Source organism: Lagopus leucura, unplaced genomic scaffold, assembly GCF_019238085.1.
Source record: "Lagopus leucura isolate 7727_CA_CO unplaced genomic scaffold, USGS_WTPT01 Super-Scaffold_100159, whole genome shotgun sequence".
Classification (NCBI taxonomy): Eukaryota; Metazoa; Chordata; class Aves; order Galliformes; family Phasianidae; genus Lagopus; species Lagopus leucura.
In genome coordinates this window covers 18,269,641-18,291,658 of record NW_024962335.1, presented here as the reverse complement: position 1 = coordinate 18,291,658, position 22,018 = coordinate 18,269,641, and the positions used below count along the sequence as shown (strand labels likewise).

Here is a 22,018-nt window from a genome sequence, read left to right as displayed (position 1 = left end):
TTCCTAGTCTTGGCTTTGGCAACAAATGACATTACATACGTACTTCACGAACAAGGTACGCAGGGTTCTTCCATGGCATCCTCCTACCTGTTTTCATTTCAGTCTGAGCTAGTCCTGCTGCAGCCACTGAGCACTGGAGCTGGGAACTGATATGGTAGCCAAAGAACACCATACTAAACCAGCATGATATACTTGCATTTTACCAATTGTTATTTCTACCCCAGTAAGACAAACACAGCCTTACCCTGGTCAACCACCCAATGATCTCCTTGGCTACTCCCATCTTCTAAGAGCATTTGAAATGCCCACGTTGTAGCACCGAACAGTTTTGTGTTTCATTTTTTCTGAGGCAAGGCTCGTAGGCCTTCTCACAAACACAGAGCTTACTCTCCATCTCAGTGCCAGTTTGCTAGCTTTTGTACAGTCTGATCTGAAAATAAAAACACCTCAACAAATTATGACTTAAGTAAAATCTCCATATGTATTACATCAGTTACAGTTATGCAATGGCCAAATATTAGTAAATTCATAGCTAGTATTAAATTAAAACTCTGGAAAAAACAGCAACAAACAGTTCCATGGCACGTACCATTCTTACCATGGGGATAATGCTTACCCTTTGTCCAGAGGGACAGTGGGAACAAGTATAAATATAGAAACTGTCTTCAAACCGCAAATCTAAGCCTATGTTAATGTTCTAAACTGTCACCGACTTTCACTAAAATTATTCAGATCCAAACATAAGCAATGATGTAGGACATCAATTTAAAACATAATGCTGGTGACCCTGTACCAGTCAGGCTGGATTGGTTTCTGTCCACAAAGCAAATTACAGAGTGGAATATTTTATCGCTGGTCTTACAAGAGTAGTATGTAAATATATATATATATATTAAAAACATACATACACATTTCTCCAGATTCAACTGTGGCTGAATATTCCTTTCCTATTTTTCAATGATTTTCAAAACAAATTATATACCAAGCCCTTTCTGTTTGATTGCTTTGCTTTGTTTCTCCAGCCTGAATGAGTCTACAGATATTTTCTTAGTTATACAAGGCCAATGTTTCACTTTGCAAACATTGAAGATGAAGGAACACTTGAAGCTTCAGCACCAGAAGGAAAACAAGGAAGAGTGCAGAGGGTAGCTCCATTTGGAAGCATGGAGCTTTAACAATTATTGTTCCGTTTTGTTACAAGTAGTTCATAAAGCCTTTTATTCTAAGTCCTACTGTTACTGACAACCAAAGTGATTCTTACGTGGGATTACACCTTCAACAACCTAGAGCTGATACAGTTTGTAATCTTGGAGAACACCAACGCAAACCAGTTCCCCATAAGCACTGGAGAGATCAGAATACTTGGAATCTCTTGCAAAATGTCACCTCAGTTCGCACAAACCTTTGCCTTCCTCCTTAGAAAAAGGAGTCTACTACACTTGGAGTTTGTTTCTGTGACTTTTTTTTTTTGCCGGAGTGTTGATTTCTTGACTTCAGGTTTTCTTTGTTTGTTAGACTGTATTGAGGGTAGGAAGGGAAGAGGAGCACCGTAATATTAACAGATTAGTTACCACTGATTGCCATGACACTGATGACTGTTCCCAGTCTCTCCTTCCTCTCCTCATTTTGCTGCTTTTTTCTTTTTTCCAGAAGTGTTGTCTAGAGAGCTGTGAAAGTCCATTCTTTTGAGAGAACAACATTGCTGATTTCCTGTAAGTCTTTGCTTCCATAGGAAGCAGATAGCTGGCAGATTTGCAAGGGAATGCTAAATCAACTATGGAAGTTCTGCACTGTTGTCTGTTTCTGAGAAAGACGTAGAAGTTCTTCTCTAATTGCTTTTATAAGAGAGGCTGAAGAGTGACCTGGTTGGAGGTCCTCAGTGGAACTGGTGGTGTAGCAAAGGCCCTGGCCCTGAAGGTTGTTGTGTGGGAGCTGAGCAGGGGGTGCCGAAGGTTGCCTGGCTGAAGTCCTCGGCATCTGGAATACTGGTGAGGAGGAATATTCTTGGTGTCCATGCATATGCATCTGGAAAAAGGTAGAAATTGTTATTGTACTTTCTGAACAAATACGTTAATCCCAGAAAAGACAAGAAAGCAAAAAGGCAGAGAACAAAGGGAAAGCTGCATGGAGATGCTTCTAACTGCTGCCACTGTTCTTTCATTGTATGAATGAGTGATTCCTCTTATGGAGAGCAAAACAAGAAGCACATACAAAATTGCTGGACTGCCTCAAGTTCAGGGATTTTTAAAATCCCTTTGAACATCCATTAAAAAGTCTGACCCCTTATATGTTGGTTATGTTTAGAAATTGAAATGGAAGGAGGTGGGAACTAAAAATACAACTGGAAGTCAGTGGAACTGGCTTTCCAGTAAGGCCCTTTCCATCAGCTTCCCAAAAGACAACAGGCAAACCACTGCCTTCTGGGTTGTCATTTCTTCATACTATCTATGAAACAGAGATGCTACTGTTTTCACCTTCCCTATTCTATCTTGGCCTGCCTGTTCAGACAGTCCACTCATGAGGACCGTGTAACTGATCTATGCCTGGGAAAAGAGCCAACAGGTGAAGCAGCAGAAGAAAAAAAGTGATTCAAATCAGAAATAATGGATTTTTCCATATTCAGAATCTGTTTTAGGTAACAGAACCACCATCTCAGTTTAGGGACTATCACTGTTTAAGGGCAGAAAGGAGCTAATTCTTCCTTCGTTCAGTAACAAATATACTCTAATGAAACAAGAGAGAAACACATCACAACCCTGAGTTTATGGGCTTGTGTATCAAGAAAAAAAGTCTGCTTACACTAAAAAGAAGCATGAATTTGCAGTACACTGGTAATTTCAAATTCCCAATGTGGACAAAAAACAGGTATATTTTGAAAGTTTAAATTCCAGTTGGCGTCCCTAAAGGAAGCATTTCTTCTCGCCTCTTGTATCTGTGAGAGGCAGACAGAAGAAAACACTGGACACCAAGGACTTGAGGCTGCTTGAACACACTGTACTGAACCTACAGCTCAGAACACAGCAGCACAATCCCCTTCCAACAAGGAGCAACCAGCTGCAGCAAGCTCAGATCAGAGTTATCTCAATTTAGTGAGCAGTAACCTCTGCAGATAAGCCTCAAGTAGAAGCAGAGAGAGCAAATTGGTGAGGGAAGAAAAGACAGTGAGGTCAGCAAGAAAAGGATTTGGGACAGAGGGGGAAGGGAACATAAAGATTACAAAGCAGAGCCTGGGAAGGATATGGGGGGACTAGAATTACTGCAGCAGCAGTATGCAGGGAACTGAAAAATGCATGGGAGAATGCTGCCTAACATCTCTCGCAACATAAATGAATAAAATCCGAGTCGTTTGGTATAGAACTGAACAAGTAATAGATTCTGACTCTCTTGCATAGTTCATGCAGCACCGATCACTTGCACAGTTAATTTGAGAAGAGGGTTTAAGAAGAGGAAAAGAAGCTTTAATGGAAGAATGACAGGCAAAGAAGATTTTCCCAGTAACATCCTGTCTTCTTTTAAAGGGGAGGAGATTTTAGTATTAGAAAGGAATGAATGGGCCTCTTGATTGTTCACAATTACTGCATTTGGCAGTGAAACCTGAAACTAATTCGTATGTGCGGCCTACTGTTATCAAACCTGACAAGTGCTCTGTGGGTTTATAGAAAAGTGATGACATCAAAGAAATGTTAAAAACAAACATTCCTTGACACATGAGTCTTAGTATCAAACTACTGTCTGTCAGGTGACTGTCACATTAAAATACACTACATGGTTCAGCTCCTGTCTCATACGCTATGGAGTTAGCACAGTAAGCACTTAGGGGAAGTTAGTAAGAGTATCTGCTGACCACGGTGGCTGCTTTTTAACATTAAGGCTATAAAAATTTTGTTAAATAACTCCCAAAAACAAAAGAGTGGATTCTTGCAAACTTAACATCTACCAGACTACAACAGCAAAACAAGGATTGGAAGGCTAGAGGAATTTTTCTTTTTTACATTTCTTTATGAATAGAAATATATGACAACATCTAGTTTTGTACAGCATCTATAAATTGTAGTTTTGTATTATACTTCCATGCAATTAAGAGTAGAAGAAAAATAACTGATAATAATAATATTAAGTCGTCTTTTTTGTTTAACTTATTCAGAAATGAAGACTTATGAGATTGTGCATTTGTTCGTCCCCACACAGAAACAGTTGAACTCTGTGGCTAATTTAATTGAATCTGATGTAGGGATGTATACACACATGCACAAAGATACATGTATGTATGTATAAACATACATATATTGCAATTTTTACAAAATCAGGTAGTCAGTTAAACATGACCAGATTTGTTGTATCACCAAATCTGCGTGGCAGAAAGGACAGGTTAGGATGTGGTCATCCAGACAGCATGCATCTCGTGGGGGATAGCAGGGAACATAAGAGACAACTGAAAGTATGATGAGACAGTTTAGAGATGTAATGGTGGGCAGCTGGGGTACAAAAATAGAGCAGGAAGATATGTGTGACTTGGAGGAACAGCTGAAACCTGGAGAAGATGTGGAGACATATAGGATTATAGACAGATAGAAAGTGATGCCAGGCAGTGGTAGGGAGGTAGAGATATGCAATACAGCACACAAATCTGTAAGAAACCAGGCTTCATTATTTCTGCTGCTCAGCTTGACCAACTGATCTATATTGTATTTTCTGTTAGCAAAGGAAATGCTGTAATTATCCTTTCAGACGGAGAATAATGGTGAACTGATGGTAACCAGCTTGTTGATTCTAGGGCAGGAGACACAAATGAAAGATTATGTTCCAACAGAAAAATCAAGTATAGACTGTAGGAATATCAGGTAAGGGAGGGTACTGTGAGGAGAAAGGCCATTGCAGGAACACAAGTTAGATCTCTCTCAAGTTTACAGGCAGAGAAGAACGCTCCAGATCTAATCTCCCTAAACGCAGAGGTTAGTTTTAGAAACTTGCTGAGAATGAGGGAACAGAAAGGCTGTTTGCTAAGAATGAGTTGAATACTGCATCATAAGGAATGTGACCATCATTGATTAAGTCCTTCCCTCCAGAAAGAGGAGTAACAAGCTTAGAGCTCTGTCCCAGTGAAGGAAACCATGCTCAGAAGATAATTATCTAGTATGGAAAACCACAAGTTAAGAGCTTATATAGCAAACAGTGCAGGCACTAGGTGAGCTTTGCTTTAGAATTTACTGATACTGCATTACATTTAGGTACAGTCATGATCTCCTTCTTTTGCCTTAAAAAACAAACAGAAGAAAACAGAAAAAGACACAATGCAGTAATGAACTTCAGCAGTCAGCAAACAGAAATTTTCGTCAAAGCCGAGGAATGGTTTAAACTCATATTGATTAAAAGAATGTGAACTTGGATTTAGGTGAGAGGTACCCATCTGAAAAGGTAACAGAACAAGTTCACATTGTATTGAGCCTCTACTCTTTTAAAGTATTACAGGCATTGAATGTCAAAATCAATTGTTTGCGTAACATCTCAGAAAATGGAGCCCTGAGTGAATTTTCATAATATGTTAGCAATTTAGCTAATAAAATATTAAGAAAGTAATGACTGAATATGTCTTCAGGGATAAAAGTCCACAGATCTAAAAAAAAAAAAAAAAAAAAAAAGAAAGTAATTTTCAGAAATGAAAGACAAATGATATGAAAGGGCAATGAATGGTAACCTAGAGATGCCTCTGAAAATGGTAAAGAAAAGACACTAAGACCTCTCATGCGAGTGCTTTTCTAGATGTAAATGGAAATGAGAACATTCACAAATTCAAATACCACAGTTTGAAGCACACATAGCAAGTTAAATTAGGGAAATACATTTCTTGGCTTTGACAGTTAATGGTTTTGAACAGTAGCAGTAGAGTTTATCTCTAGTGTGCCTAGTTCTTGAAAGCCTTATTCTGCTTCTCTCAACTTCAGCTGGAGATGCAGGAGCTCTGTTTCATCAAAATCTAAAGAGGAGGTCCATACTGTTGCAATGTCATTCTGTAAAGCCATTTTGAAATCATGAAGCACCCCAAAGCAACTACAAAACTCCACTCTTGTAGAGTGAACACACAATGGCCTAAATATGCAAAAGAAGATCTTTCCTCCCTCATTCAAGGAAGAAACTGGAGAAATGATAGTTATGACAAGAGAAAAAAGAAGGGGCAGAAAGCTGTTGCTCTCAAGATCACTAGAGTAAAGCGGTCACAGGTCAGCTTGCTTCAAGATGCAAGTTCATCAATCACTGGTGGCAGGCAACTGGATCTTTCCTAGGCAAAGAAGCATCTTCAACCTCACCGCACATCAGGCTGAATCAGAAACATCAACCTCCAGAAGCAGCATAGCCAAGAACATGAAGTAATGATGGCTGCATTGGTAATACTGATTAATGAATGCGTATGATTTTACTACATCCCATTGACTGAGAAAGGAAAATAATTTGTCTAAGAGCACCTGCACTGCCACGTGCAAGTATATACTTTATCTTGTGGCCCCAACTCTTGCTGTCTGTTGTGCACTGATACAGAAGACAAAAGAACTATACCAATACAAAGTAGAAGGGTAGTCTGGGACAATGTAATTCAATGTTTTCTACTTACAATGATCACAAAATACAGAGGTATATTTCAAAGAAGGAAATGGAAAGCAGTATCCACCTCTGCTGGTGCTCAGAAGCAGAACTGGGTGAACTGCAATTAATGAATGAAGGCCTCGAGTGAGAAAAAAAAAGGTTAGGTAAGGTGGGAGAAAGCAATTAGAGAGAAGCGAAGGTGAAAGAACGGCAAGCAAAAGTCAGAAGAACTAACAAAGGTTCGAAGAGCAAAGCAAAGAATGTCAGAGAAGCAACTCAAAGTATTCCAAGGGAAAAAAGTTCCAAACAGTAAAGCAGGAAAAAAAATACCCGAACATATCACTACTTTGGAAACTATGCAAATGTGTAACACAGTACTCACTGCATCTCGCCTAGCATATTCATCCTCTCCACGGTACTGGGGCCACCCTGGCCCCCCCGGCTGGCCATGCCCTGCTCTGCCTGAGGGGATCTCCACTTGTTGACCTCCGATCCTGCTAGCAATTCCCACCTGAGTGAGGTGCTGTATCTGAGAACCTTAAAAGCAAATATTGTTTTTTTCATCTTTATACACAGTCAAGTTTGTAGGGCAGACAAATGACAACATAAAACCTTGTTGGAAGCAGAGACAAGAAGAAAGTGGAGCTCTGTTTCTGTGTAATTAAAAAAAAAAAAATCAGCAGAAAGAAGGCTGTGAGTGTAGAACAAAGAAGGAAAAGTTATGTGCATTTGGTGCAGTTCATCTGAGTGTAGTGTTTTTTATTGTCACTGCACTGAAGGAAGAGATTGAGATACATGCATCTCAGACGCACACTGCACATCATTCCAAAAACATGCCAACCCTTTTTAACTAGCACTTACCGAAAACCCTGGCAATGCTTTAATGTAAATTACTTAGCAGCAAAGACAAGGTATTTGCTGCTGTGGTATACCTTATTTACCTCACCCTGCTACATCCTGACTCTCTAGATTGCTTTCTGTCCCATCTCTCACAAGAATTCAATACACGACCATATAAGAGTATAGTTATTTCAGTTTTCCTTCATGGTTAAATATTAAACGATGCTGTCGCTGGCTAACGAGAAGGTCAGAACATACTGTATCTCCTTCCAGGCTGAAAGCTAACCCCTTCCTTTCTAACTTCCCTCCACCCTCTACTGCTTTCAAACATATCCAAGGATAGCTATTGTCATTAACTTTAAGACATGTGCAACAACATGCCAGCTTTCCTTTTTCCTGAATTTCCTCCCACAAGGAAACAACATTTATTTTAAGAATATATTGGAAATTAGACACATCTAATAAACCCAATGATAAATAATAGATAACTGTGCACATGTGCATGCACAAGTACAAAAATGGGAGGAAAAGACAAAAACCAGTCTGATTTATGTGTTGTAAAATTCCTTCATCTTTTCCCTCAATAAACAACCAATCTTTAAGAAGCAAGATAGCTACTTATGCTGAAGGACAGTTAATAATCATCTGAATCCAGCCCCAACTTTGCAGAAGATGCATGAGAATAGTGTGAATCAGAGAATAAAATAATCATAGAACTGTAATAGTCATGCATTTAACAGAGGAGAACAGATATCAAAAATAGGACTCAGAAGTATACGACTATTTTTAGTCTTTTTCAACTCCCCAGGAAGAAAACATTTGTCTGGAAGAAAATTAACTGTGGCATTTGCATAAGAATAGAATATTTTATTTTTAGAAGCAGTGTTTGCTGCTTAATTGCCATGTGATGTTAGAATTTTATTCATGATAGAGCTGATGAGCACTACAGAAATTATCTCACTACCAAGTCAGCAAGAGGTAATATCTTCAGAAACTAAAAGATCTTGTTTTTATACATATATTTCTAGGAAGAGAAATGCAAAATAAAGATGCAGAAAAACATTCATTTACCGTTTTTATTTAGTAGGCTATTTGGGATGCATCAATTATCTCATTTAGCAAAAACAGCAGAGTGGTCTGCAGTGGAAAGTCAACATGCACCATACACTAAGAATTTTCCATTCTTAGAGAACAGGTTTGTTGTTGCTTTTTTTATTTTTTAAATACACTGTGTGATAACCATTGCTTGTAAGACACTAAAAAAAAGTGGCAAAGTACTGCCTTTTTCAGCAAGGCCACGTGAATGCAGAGTTAACCTCTCCATCGGACTGCTTTTTTTAGCACTGAAAATGAGGGCCACATTTAGAGTATAGCAGCTGAAGAACAATGATGCCTTAATAGCGATCTCAGTGTAAGAAGAGATAAGGAAAGGGACCTGTTATTTATTGCGTGTTCAACTCAAGAAGTGTACCTGCAGTGCTTCCAACTGGTCGCGGTCGTGCCACCGACGGCATTTCCTCTGAGTATATCCCTCTGGAGGAATACTGAACCTCAGGCGGCTGCTGGTCTGGGTGCATTAACTCTGCAGGTTGAAGAAAACCTGGCCCAAAGTTCTGCCTGTGGAACAGTGAGGACTCAGGATTACAATAAGAAAACTGCCTAATTAATATCACTATACCTCCTCCAATGTCTGCTTACGATGTCTTTGAACTATGTTTTTATCTTAAACATACAAAAAAAGTCTGAGGAGTACATTCATCCCCCATGTTCTACACTGCAGATAGAAATGAGCTAGAAGCTCTACCAAGAATTTCATGCAAGCATTTTTACAAGCTACAGCTTCTTCAATGCAGAGGAGAAATCCTGCAGATCTTGTTTTTCCCTTGGGAAAAAAATCTTCAGGGAAAAGAACAAAACAGATTTCATGCAGAAAGTAGTGACAGAGCTGCTTACTGTAGCAATGCATCTAACTCTCACTCAAGAGTTGCCAGGCTCACAGTTTAGTTCTAAGTCAAACCACTCATTCTGCATGACAAGTGTATTTCATAAACTGTTACGATTTCTTCTGATCACTCTCCAGGAAATTTTCAAAAGCTTGCTCCTTAAGATTTATCAAACTACAGAAAACTGTCATTGGCACACATGAAGAGAGATGAAACATATCCTAAAACTAATGTTTCCTATAATTCAGGCAGGTGGTTGTAGTCAATGTTAACAACAGAAACCGCTGTTGAACTTTCCTCATTACTCGTGCCAATGTAATGGAACTGGTAAAAGAAATGTAGAATGGGAATAGAGACAGAGAGGGAAATGCTGCTTTCCCTATGCTTCCTAGGAGCACATCTTTACCCTGACACGGTGGGGTTATATTTTAAAGAATGATGGCAACTGAGTGTTCAAGAATTATCAGCTCCTTTAAATATGGTGGACGTGTGAGTACCTAAACTGTAGGAGCTTAGGTTATTAGGCTAATCTTTCCTAGATTCCAGGTATGGTTAAAGAAAAGAGACATGCTCCTCAACAAGTATTACAGGCACTCAAGGCAAAAGGTTAGGCTCACTGAATCACTTTCTGCAGGAGGCTGTCTCTCACAGGTAATTATGAAGAAAGAAAGAGATGAACATCGTAAGTCAGGCACATGAGGTTATACAAAATGAAGATGGGATTAATTTTATATTCCCTTTTAACACAGATGCACCTAAACTCTTCATGACAACTGACTGCCATCTATCACCTATCCCATCTTTCAACACCTCCTTTTACATCCTTTCTTTTTTCTTTTTTTTTTTTTCTTACAGTGAAGTTCCATGTCTGAATCTAATTCAATCTTTTCTTCATTTGCACTCTATTTGAAAAGCTGACCACCTTTGTATGATGAGCAAATAACAAAGAAAGCCAAGATAATAATAGAGTGAAATAAAACCAAATAAGAACCTAGTAAGGCCAGAACAAGTAGTTGTAAAATAAAGTACCAGCTACTTGACACATGGTATTTACATGAAGGATGTGTAAGGGGTTCAAACTGCAGCAGTCCCATTGTGGAAGTGTCAGAATTTCTGCAGCTCCCTTGCATACATTCCCAACTGTCCACTCAGTGGATTGAGAAGGAACTATTTTCAGTCAGGTTTACAAGCTCATTAAAATAAATGCTTGAATGGGTAGGTAATGTTTAACAGCATCACTTCTGTTATTTTAGTTGCTCTAAACAGTAAGGATGCAATCATTCAACTACAGTGCAGAGTTGAGTCTTAACAGACTTACAATTTTTTGATGCTGTCTTTTAAAAATAGTCTTCTCAACATTACTGAGAATGTATTATTTTTCTGTCATTTTTTCTGAAAGGCCAGGGAGTATTTCCTTATTGCTGATGGGTTTGTAATTGAAAGGTGCAAGTTTAATAACCCACCACTTCTCTTTCCAATTTTCTTTTTAGTAGATAGATACAACTACTCTTTAATATTAACCAGAGGTCAACAAAAGTATACAAAACAGGACAATCTGTATCACTCAGGCTTGCCAGTGCTACTTCCTATTTCCAGACTGTGAACCAGCAGTAGCTTAGCACATGCAAAAAATGATTCAGCCTCAAGCTGTTTAATTAGCTGTGGAGCGATTGTCCCCCAGATCAATTTTAAACCAGTGAGACACTATGGCTAGCTATCTCTGTGGCGTTATGCAACATTCATTTTTTGGTAAAAGTTGTTGATTGTACTGTTATGTTTGTACAGCTGTTATGTGTCCTGGGTTATTCACATACAATTTTTTTTTATCCAAGTTGGTTCCAGCCCATTAAAGATGATGACTGCATTTGTACGGAGAAGGGAACAGTAGATTACCCAACTATTCTATGCACTGTATATTTAAGCCAATGGACTATTTCACTGATACGTGCCATCTAACCATACTGACTGCAGATCCATTTTTCTTCCTCCGATTAGTGTGCTGCTTCTATCAGTTTATTTACAATGATCTTCTGAATATGAGCATAAGCCCCATTGCAAAATCATGAAAAGCCTTTTCTTGTCTTTTACCGACCCAGCTTTAAGAAATCTTTTTATGGGAATCCAGAGTGCCAATATCAAGGGCTGATAAACTTTTGAACAAAAAATATATTGCAAAGGTGCTATCTGTAACATGGGTTACAGCACTTTCATGATTAATTTCTCATATTTTCTCTGAACCTGTAACAGGAAAACAAAGAGATAATTCCCAGTAACTGAAATAGTCAGCTCTGACCAAGAACTGAGAAAATGTGCTTGCAGACTACTCCTTTTCTAGTAGGCCCTTCCAAAATAGGGTTGCAGAACAAAGGATAAAGGAATGTTCTTAATATCCATTCTGTAGCTGAAGAATCATCACATTTTCAAGGCAGTAAAGATGAGGTGGAATTTTATGAATGACATGGATACCAGTGGTGCTTCAGAGCATATGATGAGATGTAATGAGAGAGCAGCAGAAAGACGCCTTTTTCGCCAGTTTGGTTACTGTGGCATAGACAGTCTGTGACAAATGTGACCCCTGTACACATTGTGACTCAAGAGTCTAACTTCATGTGTTGTTAGCACAAAGACACCAAACAGCAATCACTGGGACAACTGCTTCTTCTCTTTACGTCATTCTCCCAAAGTAAGTCCAGAAGATGGAATATTTGTTTCTCATTGATTATACAGCAATAGGCCTGCAAAGCATGCTTTCACTATGAGGGTCACAACACTCTGAAACTTGTTCTCAACTTGGTTAGAAATAGAATGAATCTGTTAGTCATCTGCATCAGTGTGTGCTATCCCGAGGTGGCCTCAGGATAAGTAAGATGAAAGCAAGAGTACTGGGAGATATACATGCATCTGAGTAACTCAGGCTCTCTGAAACCTGAAACTCAGTGGTTTACTCAGTATTTGAAACGATATCTCCACAGCCAAGGGGCTAGAAACACATTTCTTTTTCAGTGGGGACTTGAATTCCACACAGTATACATATGTCATTCACATCACATAAAGAAATTACACAGGCTGGATCTGGATTCCCGTTACTTTTCATTTATAACATACTTTGCATAATAATATAACTGTGCCAGTAAGATCTCTGGAGGAGGAAATGCAAAGAAAATAGAATATGATAATTCCATCATTGAAACGCTACCTTGGTAGGAGACCTGGTGCTGCTGGCGGAGTCATTCCAAATTCCACGTATCTCTGTTGTATGAAAGAAACCAAATGAATTAAAATGTATACCCCGGGAAGTCCACTGCCAGACTTTCAAGCGATGAATTGCAGAGATCACTAGGCCTATGTATGTGATTGGACTGCAAGCTCGACAGTTTGGTTCTACAAACCCAGTGTCACAAGGTCAGAGAAGCACTGTTACAGTGGGACAGCAGAGTCTTTTGTCTGATCAGGGTCTACAAGCAACTTAAAAACCTTTCAAAAACACTCTTCCCACTCACAGATCAAGCACTGCTCCAATGTCTATTTAGCTTAAAACTTTCAGCAAATTAAACTTTTCATTTGCAAATCTCTTTAAATCTCCAATCATCATCAGACTGCAACAGAGATACCACAGGGATTGGACTCGGGAGTCCAGTGGGGTTTTGAAATCTCGACTGAATTGTTATGGAACTTGAAACAAGCTAAAATTTTATCCAGTGTCTCAGTGTTCCATGAAATCCAAAAAACTTCACACAGAAATACTGCTTTTCTACTCCTCACTTGATGAAAGCATTTGGATGCTCTTCTGGAAAATATAACTTAAAACCAATCCAATCCTTTTTCACTGACAAACTATACTAGTACCTATACTAAAAAAAAAACCAAACAGATCAAAAGGTGATCTTTTTCAGATCATAACTGAAAAGGAACACAGAAGTTATTCTAAAAGAGAACTATTTTGTGGTTGGGATTGGAAAAGGGGAAAAAAAATCCAAACGGCTTCAAAAGTTCACCATATTGTGAAGGTCATTTCTGAGCTCTCCTGTTCAAGAAACTATTTCATATTTGTGCAAAGTCCTTTCAGAAAGGGCGTAACAGCAGCAATCGTGACTCAACTGGTGCTAACCACCTGTCCAGAAAAGGCTTACACATGACATGACTCACATCGAAAGCATTTTCTACTGCCTGAGATGGACCATAAGGTGATCCCCATTGGGAGCATGCAGTTCCCCTCCCTGCCCATGCAGGCTTGCTGTTTACCGGCTGTCCTGCAGAGACCCCGGGTGGTGTGACAGCTGTGGAGCTGGCTGCTTGGCTGCTGGGGGCCACCAGGGCAAATGCATCATCCAGGAGCGAATGCATGGTCTGCCGAGCCTCTTCTATGGATGGCTGTGGTGGGACGTACTGGGAGACTGGGTGGGACGGCAGGCCGGGGAACTTCCCCAGATCTGCTGAAGATGACGTCTGAGGTTCAGGAGGCAAATCTGGATCAGACTGGAGAAAACATAAAGAAGGTAAAGGGCAGCCAGCCAGAAGATCAAGCAACCAGCTCCCAATCAGAAGTGAGCAATGTTCCCCTGCCAGACCCAGAATGAGATGAAATAAACCCAAGTACCAGCGCTGGACAAAACCTGTCCCTTACCCTCCCTGCTTACACACGCACGGACATGACACCAGCTGCACATATGCTTCATTCAGTGTGATCTGAAATGCCCTGATTGGCAATATGGCAGTAGTGCGTGGCACAGCAGTTCCTTAGGTATAACAAATCACAGTTTGCAAGCACACATGTGAAGTCGTGCTTTGAGCATTTTTTCCACTCAGACAAGACTGTCCACATCTCTGAATCCTCCGCAGTTTTTCAGGTCCAAGAAATTAGCTTACAATTGATCACATCAATAGTAATATTAAGCAATTATTACCCTCCAGGAAAGCATGCAAAGGGAACTGATAAGAAGTTAAGGGGTTAGCTGCATGGAACTTGGGTGCATCACCTGAATGGGATTTACGTAAGTGCTTCATTGCAGTAATACCTCAGGCATGCATTGCAATTACTACCTGGGATCTTACCACATGGGTCTATTGTTTATCAGTAACAGGAAATTAAACATTTGTAGCAGCAGAATTACTATTTAAGCTCATTCTTGCCACTGTACGCAGACTGCAAAATAGAGATGCAATCACAGAGATGCAAAAGCCTCAACTTCATCAGGAACTTAGCATTCTGAGTACTGTCTCGCTACAGATGTCAAAGGGGCTGATCTCACTGTGTGACAAGTCTTAATTCAGATGATAATTCATTCTGCTGCAGCATGACATTAAAATCACCACATTCTTGTTTGAATGCAGAGGGGGACCACAGAATTCAGCATTACAGCCACTTGACTGCATTTGCAGCTAATGGTGAAGTTCTTGAAGTTATTAAATCATCTTTCAAGATAAACACTGTCCAGAGCTTTTTAATATTGGCATTACACTTAGTAAAGTCTGCTTTGAAATGGGTAAAAATGCCTAAATACAGTTTCTGACATGGATATGACTGAACAGAAGTGTTTCTTAAACAGGAAAACATAAAATTAGTTGTTGAGACACTGTACCGGAATTATTTTAAGTAACTGTGGTATAAAGTCATACTAGCCTTTCATTAATGATTAATTCACAGATTTTAAAGATGATAAAATTTCTCATGAAAAGAACAAAATCTTTCACTCTGGGAGAGCAAAGGATTTATTTTGCTGTAATATATGAATACATACATGCAGCAAACTGGACTAGAGCGAAGCTATGTTCAACGCACTGTGGAATGTGCCAAGCACACTTTCATGTGCATAATACAGTGGCATTAATGAAAACATAGTTTTAGTTCTTGGCTTCTTCTAGGAATAGTTGGCAGAATTTCATGGCTTCATACTGACAAATTGCCAATGAAGTGTTTGTTTCACTTGGATTTACATGTTAATTACATATGCCTGAAACTAGCCACACAGATCACAATTAGAAAGAATAAATCCTTCCCACGTCACAACTGCCATTACAGCCATCAGAACCCTCCTGTCATTCAAGACATACATACAATATACGCAGAGTTATTGACTCCTGGAGGTCGCTTGTACGTCCCATCACTATCAGTTGTGATCAACCTGTCTTTTTCCGCATCGATAGGACTACCGTTTATCTGATGTCGCCGGCGCTGCTTTGGAGAACGTTTTGCGCGAGAGCTGAATACAAAGAAAACAAAAAGGCAGAGAGAGGAAAAAAAAAAAAAAAAAAAAAAAACCACAAGACAAAGGTAATCACATTTCTTTTTGTAGTTTCTTCTCACCCCATTCAAGCTTGAGCTTCTCTGCCCATTCCATCCTAGTAATCCTTGTCTCAGCTCTTTTCCTTCTCCCAGCTTTTCATCCCAGTCCCACTAGTCAGTCCCAAACCCCTCTCCTCAAGTTTCTCCTAACAACACTATCACTGCTATAGCAACAGCTGCCCAAACTGTCTCCCTCCTCACCCAAACTTTCTACAGTGTCACCATAGAATCATAGAATCATAGAATCACCAAGGTTGGAAAAGACCTTCAAGATCATCCAGTCCAACCGTTCACCTATTCCCAGTAGCTCCCACTAAACCATGTCCCTCAACACAACATCCAGCCTTTCCTTGAACACCCCCAGGCTTGGTGACTCCACCAACCATCTTTCTACAACCATCTTCTAAGCCTCCCCTACCACCTTTCCACACCTCCCAGCCCAATATCTGACACATTTTCAGTAGCAAAACAGACCACACCAGCAATGAGGCCTTGTGCTTGGTTAGTATGTTGTGTTTAACTGTACCATTGTAAACCAGCTGAAGAACATAGTCTGGAGAAAAGCACCTCTCCTTCAATGTGGAAGCAGTAGCAGGTAACAGCCCTCTAGAAATAGTACTTCAGTATTATTAAGCCTTAGACAGAGCCCAGAGAAAACCTTCTCTGGAAATACAGGCCCGGGAAGGTGGATTTGTGACGCTGTCAAATATGCCCCTTTTTATAGAAGGAATATTTAAAAGGTTATCTCTGCTTGTGAGTTTGTCCTTAAAATTCAGAATCTTCACGTTCTTTAAGTTGTTCAAGGCTTTCCTTATTTTTGATCTTTTTACAGTCATTATAAAAATGCTACTTCTTGCAGTCCACATTTTCCCTGTTTCTTTGTTAGTACTTATGTTGTAATTTTGATCTCTTTACACCACACAAGAATTAGGTAAATCAATGGCAGAGCAAACGCTAAAATGTTTTAAGACAGTTTTCATACATTTGTGTTTTGTTGTTTTTTTTTTGAGAATTCACCCATGAAAACTTGTAGAAGAACGCATTTGAAAACAAAATAAACTGACATACATTGAAACAAATAAAAATGTTTAGAACAATCCCAACCCTTTTGTCTAACCAACTCAAAGTCAACTAAGGATCAAAATGACTCTAAGCTCTGAAAGTTCAGAAGTAAAAGTCTGATATCCTTTGGACTCTGACCTTAAAAGAAAACTGATCTTTCCCATCTTTGAAACCCCTACCTTTTCCTGGGCTCTATGAAGACTGTAGGCACGCTTCCTCCAGGGTCTAAGATCTTGTCAATCTGCATCTGTGCCTTGCGGTATATTCTGTGCTGTTCTTTGGAGTCAACCACCACCACATCATCCACAACTGGAAATTCATAGTGCCCTTTGCGCTTGGCACGAAGACGAATCTTGTTGCGGTGATGCTCAATCTCAGATTTATGCCTTAGGGCTGTCTGTATCTTAAAGAAGAAGGAGGAAGAAAATCAACTGCATTTTTATGTGTGGATTTTGCAAACTGAACTTTCTGCTGCTCTTCTGCAAACCTCTCCTTCTCACCTCAGTGTCTGATCCCATTCCCTTAAAAAAAATCTCTGATGGATCAAAATAAATCATACAAATTGTAAACATGCTTTCTTTCTTGGATACCTCCTTGTGTAGATGTGATATTATACATAATAGGATTATATGTAATTGAACAGCATGCCCAATTAGAGAGAGGTAGTAATTCATTAATAAATGGCAAGAGAAACACAAAAAGGTGAGACCACCTTTTTGTGAAGTGATACCGGTCTAAGAAAATAAGACTGATCAACGCAAGCTACTTTTGCCTGTCAAACAGAGATATTTGATCAATAATGCTGAAGTTTGCCACTCATTTCCATTAAGGACAGGAATCTAAGCTGTTAACTAATCTCTCTGCTGTACATACAAAGCTGCCACAAGTTAGGGAGAACTGCAGCAGCAACACTAGACCCCAGGTCCCCAGACAAACATAGTATTGCCAGCTCTACAGCTTCTTGCAGACTGAGCTTTTATGCCTCTTTCCAGTCTTTTGTCGGATTCTCTGGAGTGCATCTCATCATCTGGGGAATGATACAGTAATACCGTACTTGTATTTTCTGGCCCAATGCTCACTAAAATCATTCTTACCAGCAAAAAAGACCTGGGCGCCAGATCAGTCCACAACAACTGCTCTGCCTGTGCTGGACTCATTTGGGAACACAGCAGCAGTAAATTAAAAAACAATTAAAATTGATTTTTATGATTTCTCTAATGAAAATCCCCCAAAGGCATTACAGGGATGCAAGCCAGACTTTTTTACATTTATAGTTAGAATTTTATCATTCTTCTGTCAATATAATCAGATGTATACCTCATGGTCCCTCTTGCCTATGTATACTACATCTTCCTCTCTTCTGTGTGTTAGTGAGAAACACAGTACCTTAACACAGTGAAGTTAAAGCTTTCAGTAGTCTTCCTCTCTGAATTATGGGAAGATGCCATCTTACATTGCATACAAAACCACGGTGCAGATATGCAGTGTTGTCAGGCAGTTATGATGTGGTTTTACAACACATTATCTTTCTCTCCTAGTGCCCCAGGCATGCTCTTATTCTGCTTACAGCAATCTGAGCATCAGAGAAGGAAGTTTCTGTATGTTTACTGTCAGATAAACACATCAGAAGTTGGAAGCAATTTCTGTGCTGCAAATTCACACTCTAGGATGTCCTAAAATAACTTGTTTGTATAATTCATATCCTGAGTTGCTGAAAAGCCAGAAGAATGATGCAGAATGAAACCCAATGTTTCAGAGATAGACATTTCAGCTCTTATACAACTCTCTGTTGTAAATCATACCCTACCAACTAGCAAAAGGATGATCACACAATGTATTCTGTCAAGAATTCTTTCTTTGTGCTTAAGTTTCAGATTAGGTAGCACTTATAACAGGTCACGTAATCTCTCTGGATGGAAACAAGATTATTCCTGTAACTTGTCAAAATTCAACTGCACTGGAACTAATGAGAACTCCTGATAACAGGAAACTGGATCTTTTCACTTCCCATTTGGTTAGGCATACAGTTCTCCACAAGCACTCAAAGCACTTAAGAAATACCTCTTTATTAATTTTGTTGGTCTCTGCTACTCGATCAGAAAGCACAGAATTCTGAACTGGAGGTGCTGCCATTGGTTGCATAGCAATCAGCTGGATCTTGCTTGGGACCCGTCTGCTGGCATCGGAGGAACGTGACATCCGATCCACATGTTCGAAGATAGAGGCTGAGGAGTGCTGCTCATTGCCACTGCTGCTCTGAGGGGGTCCTGAATTACCAGAACAAGTAAAGAGTAAAGCAGTGCTGCTAAGGTTATCTCAGTCAAATGACAAGCTCTACAGATGCTATGCTATGAGATTTTGCCATGTTTTCTGTCTGTTTTTGATTTACCCTATAGGCCTTCCATCTGATTCGCATTTATTGTACAAGTTTGCCCAGCAGTTTGCAAATTACAAACATTTTCTCACTACATTTTCAGAAGATGAGCCATCATTCTTTATTTCTGTAAATCAAACTCTTGGCATTTGCAAATCCTCAAAATCTCAGTGTGCTTTGGTCCATAAAAGGCTTCTCAAGCACATCCTGCTAATGGTTCCTCAGTACTTATGGAGATGCAAATTCCACAAATGGAATTTCCAAGAGCAGTAAAAGATGTCACACTGCAAAATGCAGTTATTCAGTGATAGCAATACGTCAACTAAACAAAAAAGTCTGAAAAATTCACACAAAGAATTTTACAGACATTTTACTGATTGAAGCTCTTAAAGCACTGTTTGCTTCTTTGTGACAGGATAAAAACTTCACATTCTAAGTGGAAGCTGTACAAATATTGCCACATAATAATTTGTTGAAGAGTTTTGCCAACTCCAACTGAATCAGGCAACAGTTAAATACTATACCAGGAATAGGCTGTCTCCCTTAAACTTGAAATTTGTAGGAACAACACAGTGGTTTGCACTTAAGCACATAAAACATATTTTTGTATTTTTTGTTGGAGTGAGGCCTACAACACCAGTTGTTATGTGGACTAGAATTAAAAAAAAGATGTGAAAAGTAGTATTTTGTGTTGTCTGCAAGGTAACACTGCAAATTCTCAAGTTGATAAACTGATTTTCTCCATAAATTATAATCAAAGACTACAGTTTGTGATTCTTCCAATGGATGAGTGCAACACAGTACAGTGATATGGTACCTCATGTGGATTTCTATTAACAGGCTATGGTTCTCTGGTTCAAATCAGAAGAAAAAAGAATATGACTGTACACTTTCAGTTGTTGATTGACATGACCCAAGAGACGGGGTATAAGAGACAGAAAGGAAAACAGCTATGACAATAGATTTGATCACTAACCCTAACAAAGCACTGGGTTCAGAAGAAGACTGAAAGCCATTGTCTGTAGAAGACTACAGCAGGAGACTTGCTCCTTCCTTCCCTAGCACAAAAAGGGAGCAGGAGGCAAAAGGAATTGTATACTTCATTATATTGACATCAGATGGAAAGTAAACTGCCCACATACTAAGCAAAATTGTCAGCTTTCATATTTCTCAATCTTGATCAATGCATTGTCAAATATACACATTTATAAATGATTCATACCTTGCATTATTACGTACATCATTTATAAATGTGACTTTCTTATTCATCAAGTGTCCTTAAAGAGAAGGTAAATAGTTCCATTCAAGATTTGTCCCCAGACATTTTGCAAGGCATAAAGCCTAAATGAAATGTAATTACGTCTCAGCACGGTCTATTTATATGATCTTTATCACTTGTCATCTCTACAATCATTAATGGGCCTCATCTTCATGCATTTCTTAGAAGCATACAAGCATTGCCTCTTACAGAGATACAAGCAATTACTACAAGTTCCTCAGAGTAATCCTGTAGTGCAGCAAAAATCTGAATTTCTGCAGCCTTCTTTCCCATTTTCCCCACATATGAACAATTTTTCCAATTTTCACAGTCTAGCAGCAGTTCTCAAAGCTTACAGACCTCCAACTGAACATTTTAAACTTATTTTTGATGCTCTTATGGTAGCAAGGCCCAGTCATGCATCTCCAATGACTCTTTATCATTTAATCCATAACCTTCCTGTTTACGCGAATAAACAGGTGCTTGGCAGATGACTCTTCTGCAACTGTTTTCATTTTGTAAAAATATCTGAAAGTCCCACTACCAAATTTTGGTAAGGCTCTACAGTAACATTAAATGCTACTCTCTTCTGTAGAAAAGATGCAAAATAGAAGTCTAAGCTTCCCCTGGTCTTTAAATCCTCTCTGCATGTACATGTACTCAATGTGTCTGTAAGAACAAATCGAGATGGAAATACAGTATGCATTATACTGTATATATATTATATATCATGTATTATATTCTGTATATATACAGAAAAGTATGTAAGAAAACCCAGAATTGTACCGTGTTGTCAGCATACGTGAGAACTGCTTCAAACCTAACAGGAATTCCTTTGTAAGATCTGACAGTGAATGATTTCTCATTTCAAATTATTTATATTGCACTATTTTTCATCATTAGAAATCCTTCCTTACAAAGCTAGAAGACGGCACTACCTGACAGAAAATTTGATCTCTTACCAGACAGTTGAGGTTGACAAAAAATGTAGAGGAATTAATACCGAAATACTGGACAAAACAGCTTTAAATAACTACTTCACATAGATCATGTATCAGGATCAATACTCCTGGGTTGAAACGGCTAATTATACAAGTGTCAGGAAAATTAATTGCTCCGTAGGATGCTGTTTTCAAACGAAAACCAATGCAGTGGGAGACAGATGAAGGCAAGAGACAGCAACCAAGGTGTACAAAGCTTAATCCAAAATCATGTGAGGCCAACAGGAATCTCCTACTGATCCACAGAAATTTGAGTCACCCTACCTTATGCACTCTCATACGAGTTTCACACAGTTTGTGATTATGTGTAGATTATGTGTCTCGCTCATGACTCTTTTCAGTTAGTATACAAAACTAAGAATGGAAAGCATTATAGACAGCCTTACACCCATCCATCCCTATTATTATAAAATGGAAATTGCTATTAGAGACCACAGCCCTTAATTTATCGCTGGGTATGGTATTCACTCTCAAAGACAGTGCCAGCTTTCTCCTGTCCCATCTTCACAATGTCTCAGTCCTGAGCACTGAAACACTATTTCATAGGAAAAAACTCAAGTTTCTTAGCAAGTAGCCTGCATTTGTCTAAGTAAGGAGGCTAAATAAAAGGATCTGTAACTTGTTTATACCATGCTAAATTTCAGGATCAAGTTACTACAGTTTTGCTTCTTTCATAGT

The 22,018-nt window shown here is 39.1% G+C and overlaps 1 protein-coding gene across 1 annotated transcript in view; it reads right to left on the bottom strand.

Annotated features, from left to right (window-relative positions):
- Window positions 1-458: 458 nt before the first annotated feature.
- The window catches only part of KIAA1549 (KIAA1549 ortholog), a 132,148-nt gene continuing 110,588 nt past the window's right edge, over window positions 459-22,018 (bottom strand). The window contains exons 13-20 of the mRNA XM_042889730.1: window positions 18,769-18,974; window positions 16,887-17,110; window positions 15,418-15,562; window positions 13,605-13,838; window positions 12,559-12,611; window positions 8,891-9,036; window positions 6,962-7,116; window positions 459-2,025 (exon numbers count right to left, since the gene is read on the bottom strand). Coding sequence (XP_042745664.1) covers window positions 1,771-2,025; window positions 6,962-7,116; window positions 8,891-9,036; window positions 12,559-12,611; window positions 13,605-13,838; window positions 15,418-15,562; window positions 16,887-17,110; window positions 18,769-18,974 — 1,418 coding nt within the window. The 3' untranslated portion in view covers window positions 459-1,770. The remainder of the gene's footprint in view (window positions 2,026-6,961; window positions 7,117-8,890; window positions 9,037-12,558; window positions 12,612-13,604; window positions 13,839-15,417; window positions 15,563-16,886; window positions 17,111-18,768; window positions 18,975-22,018) is intronic.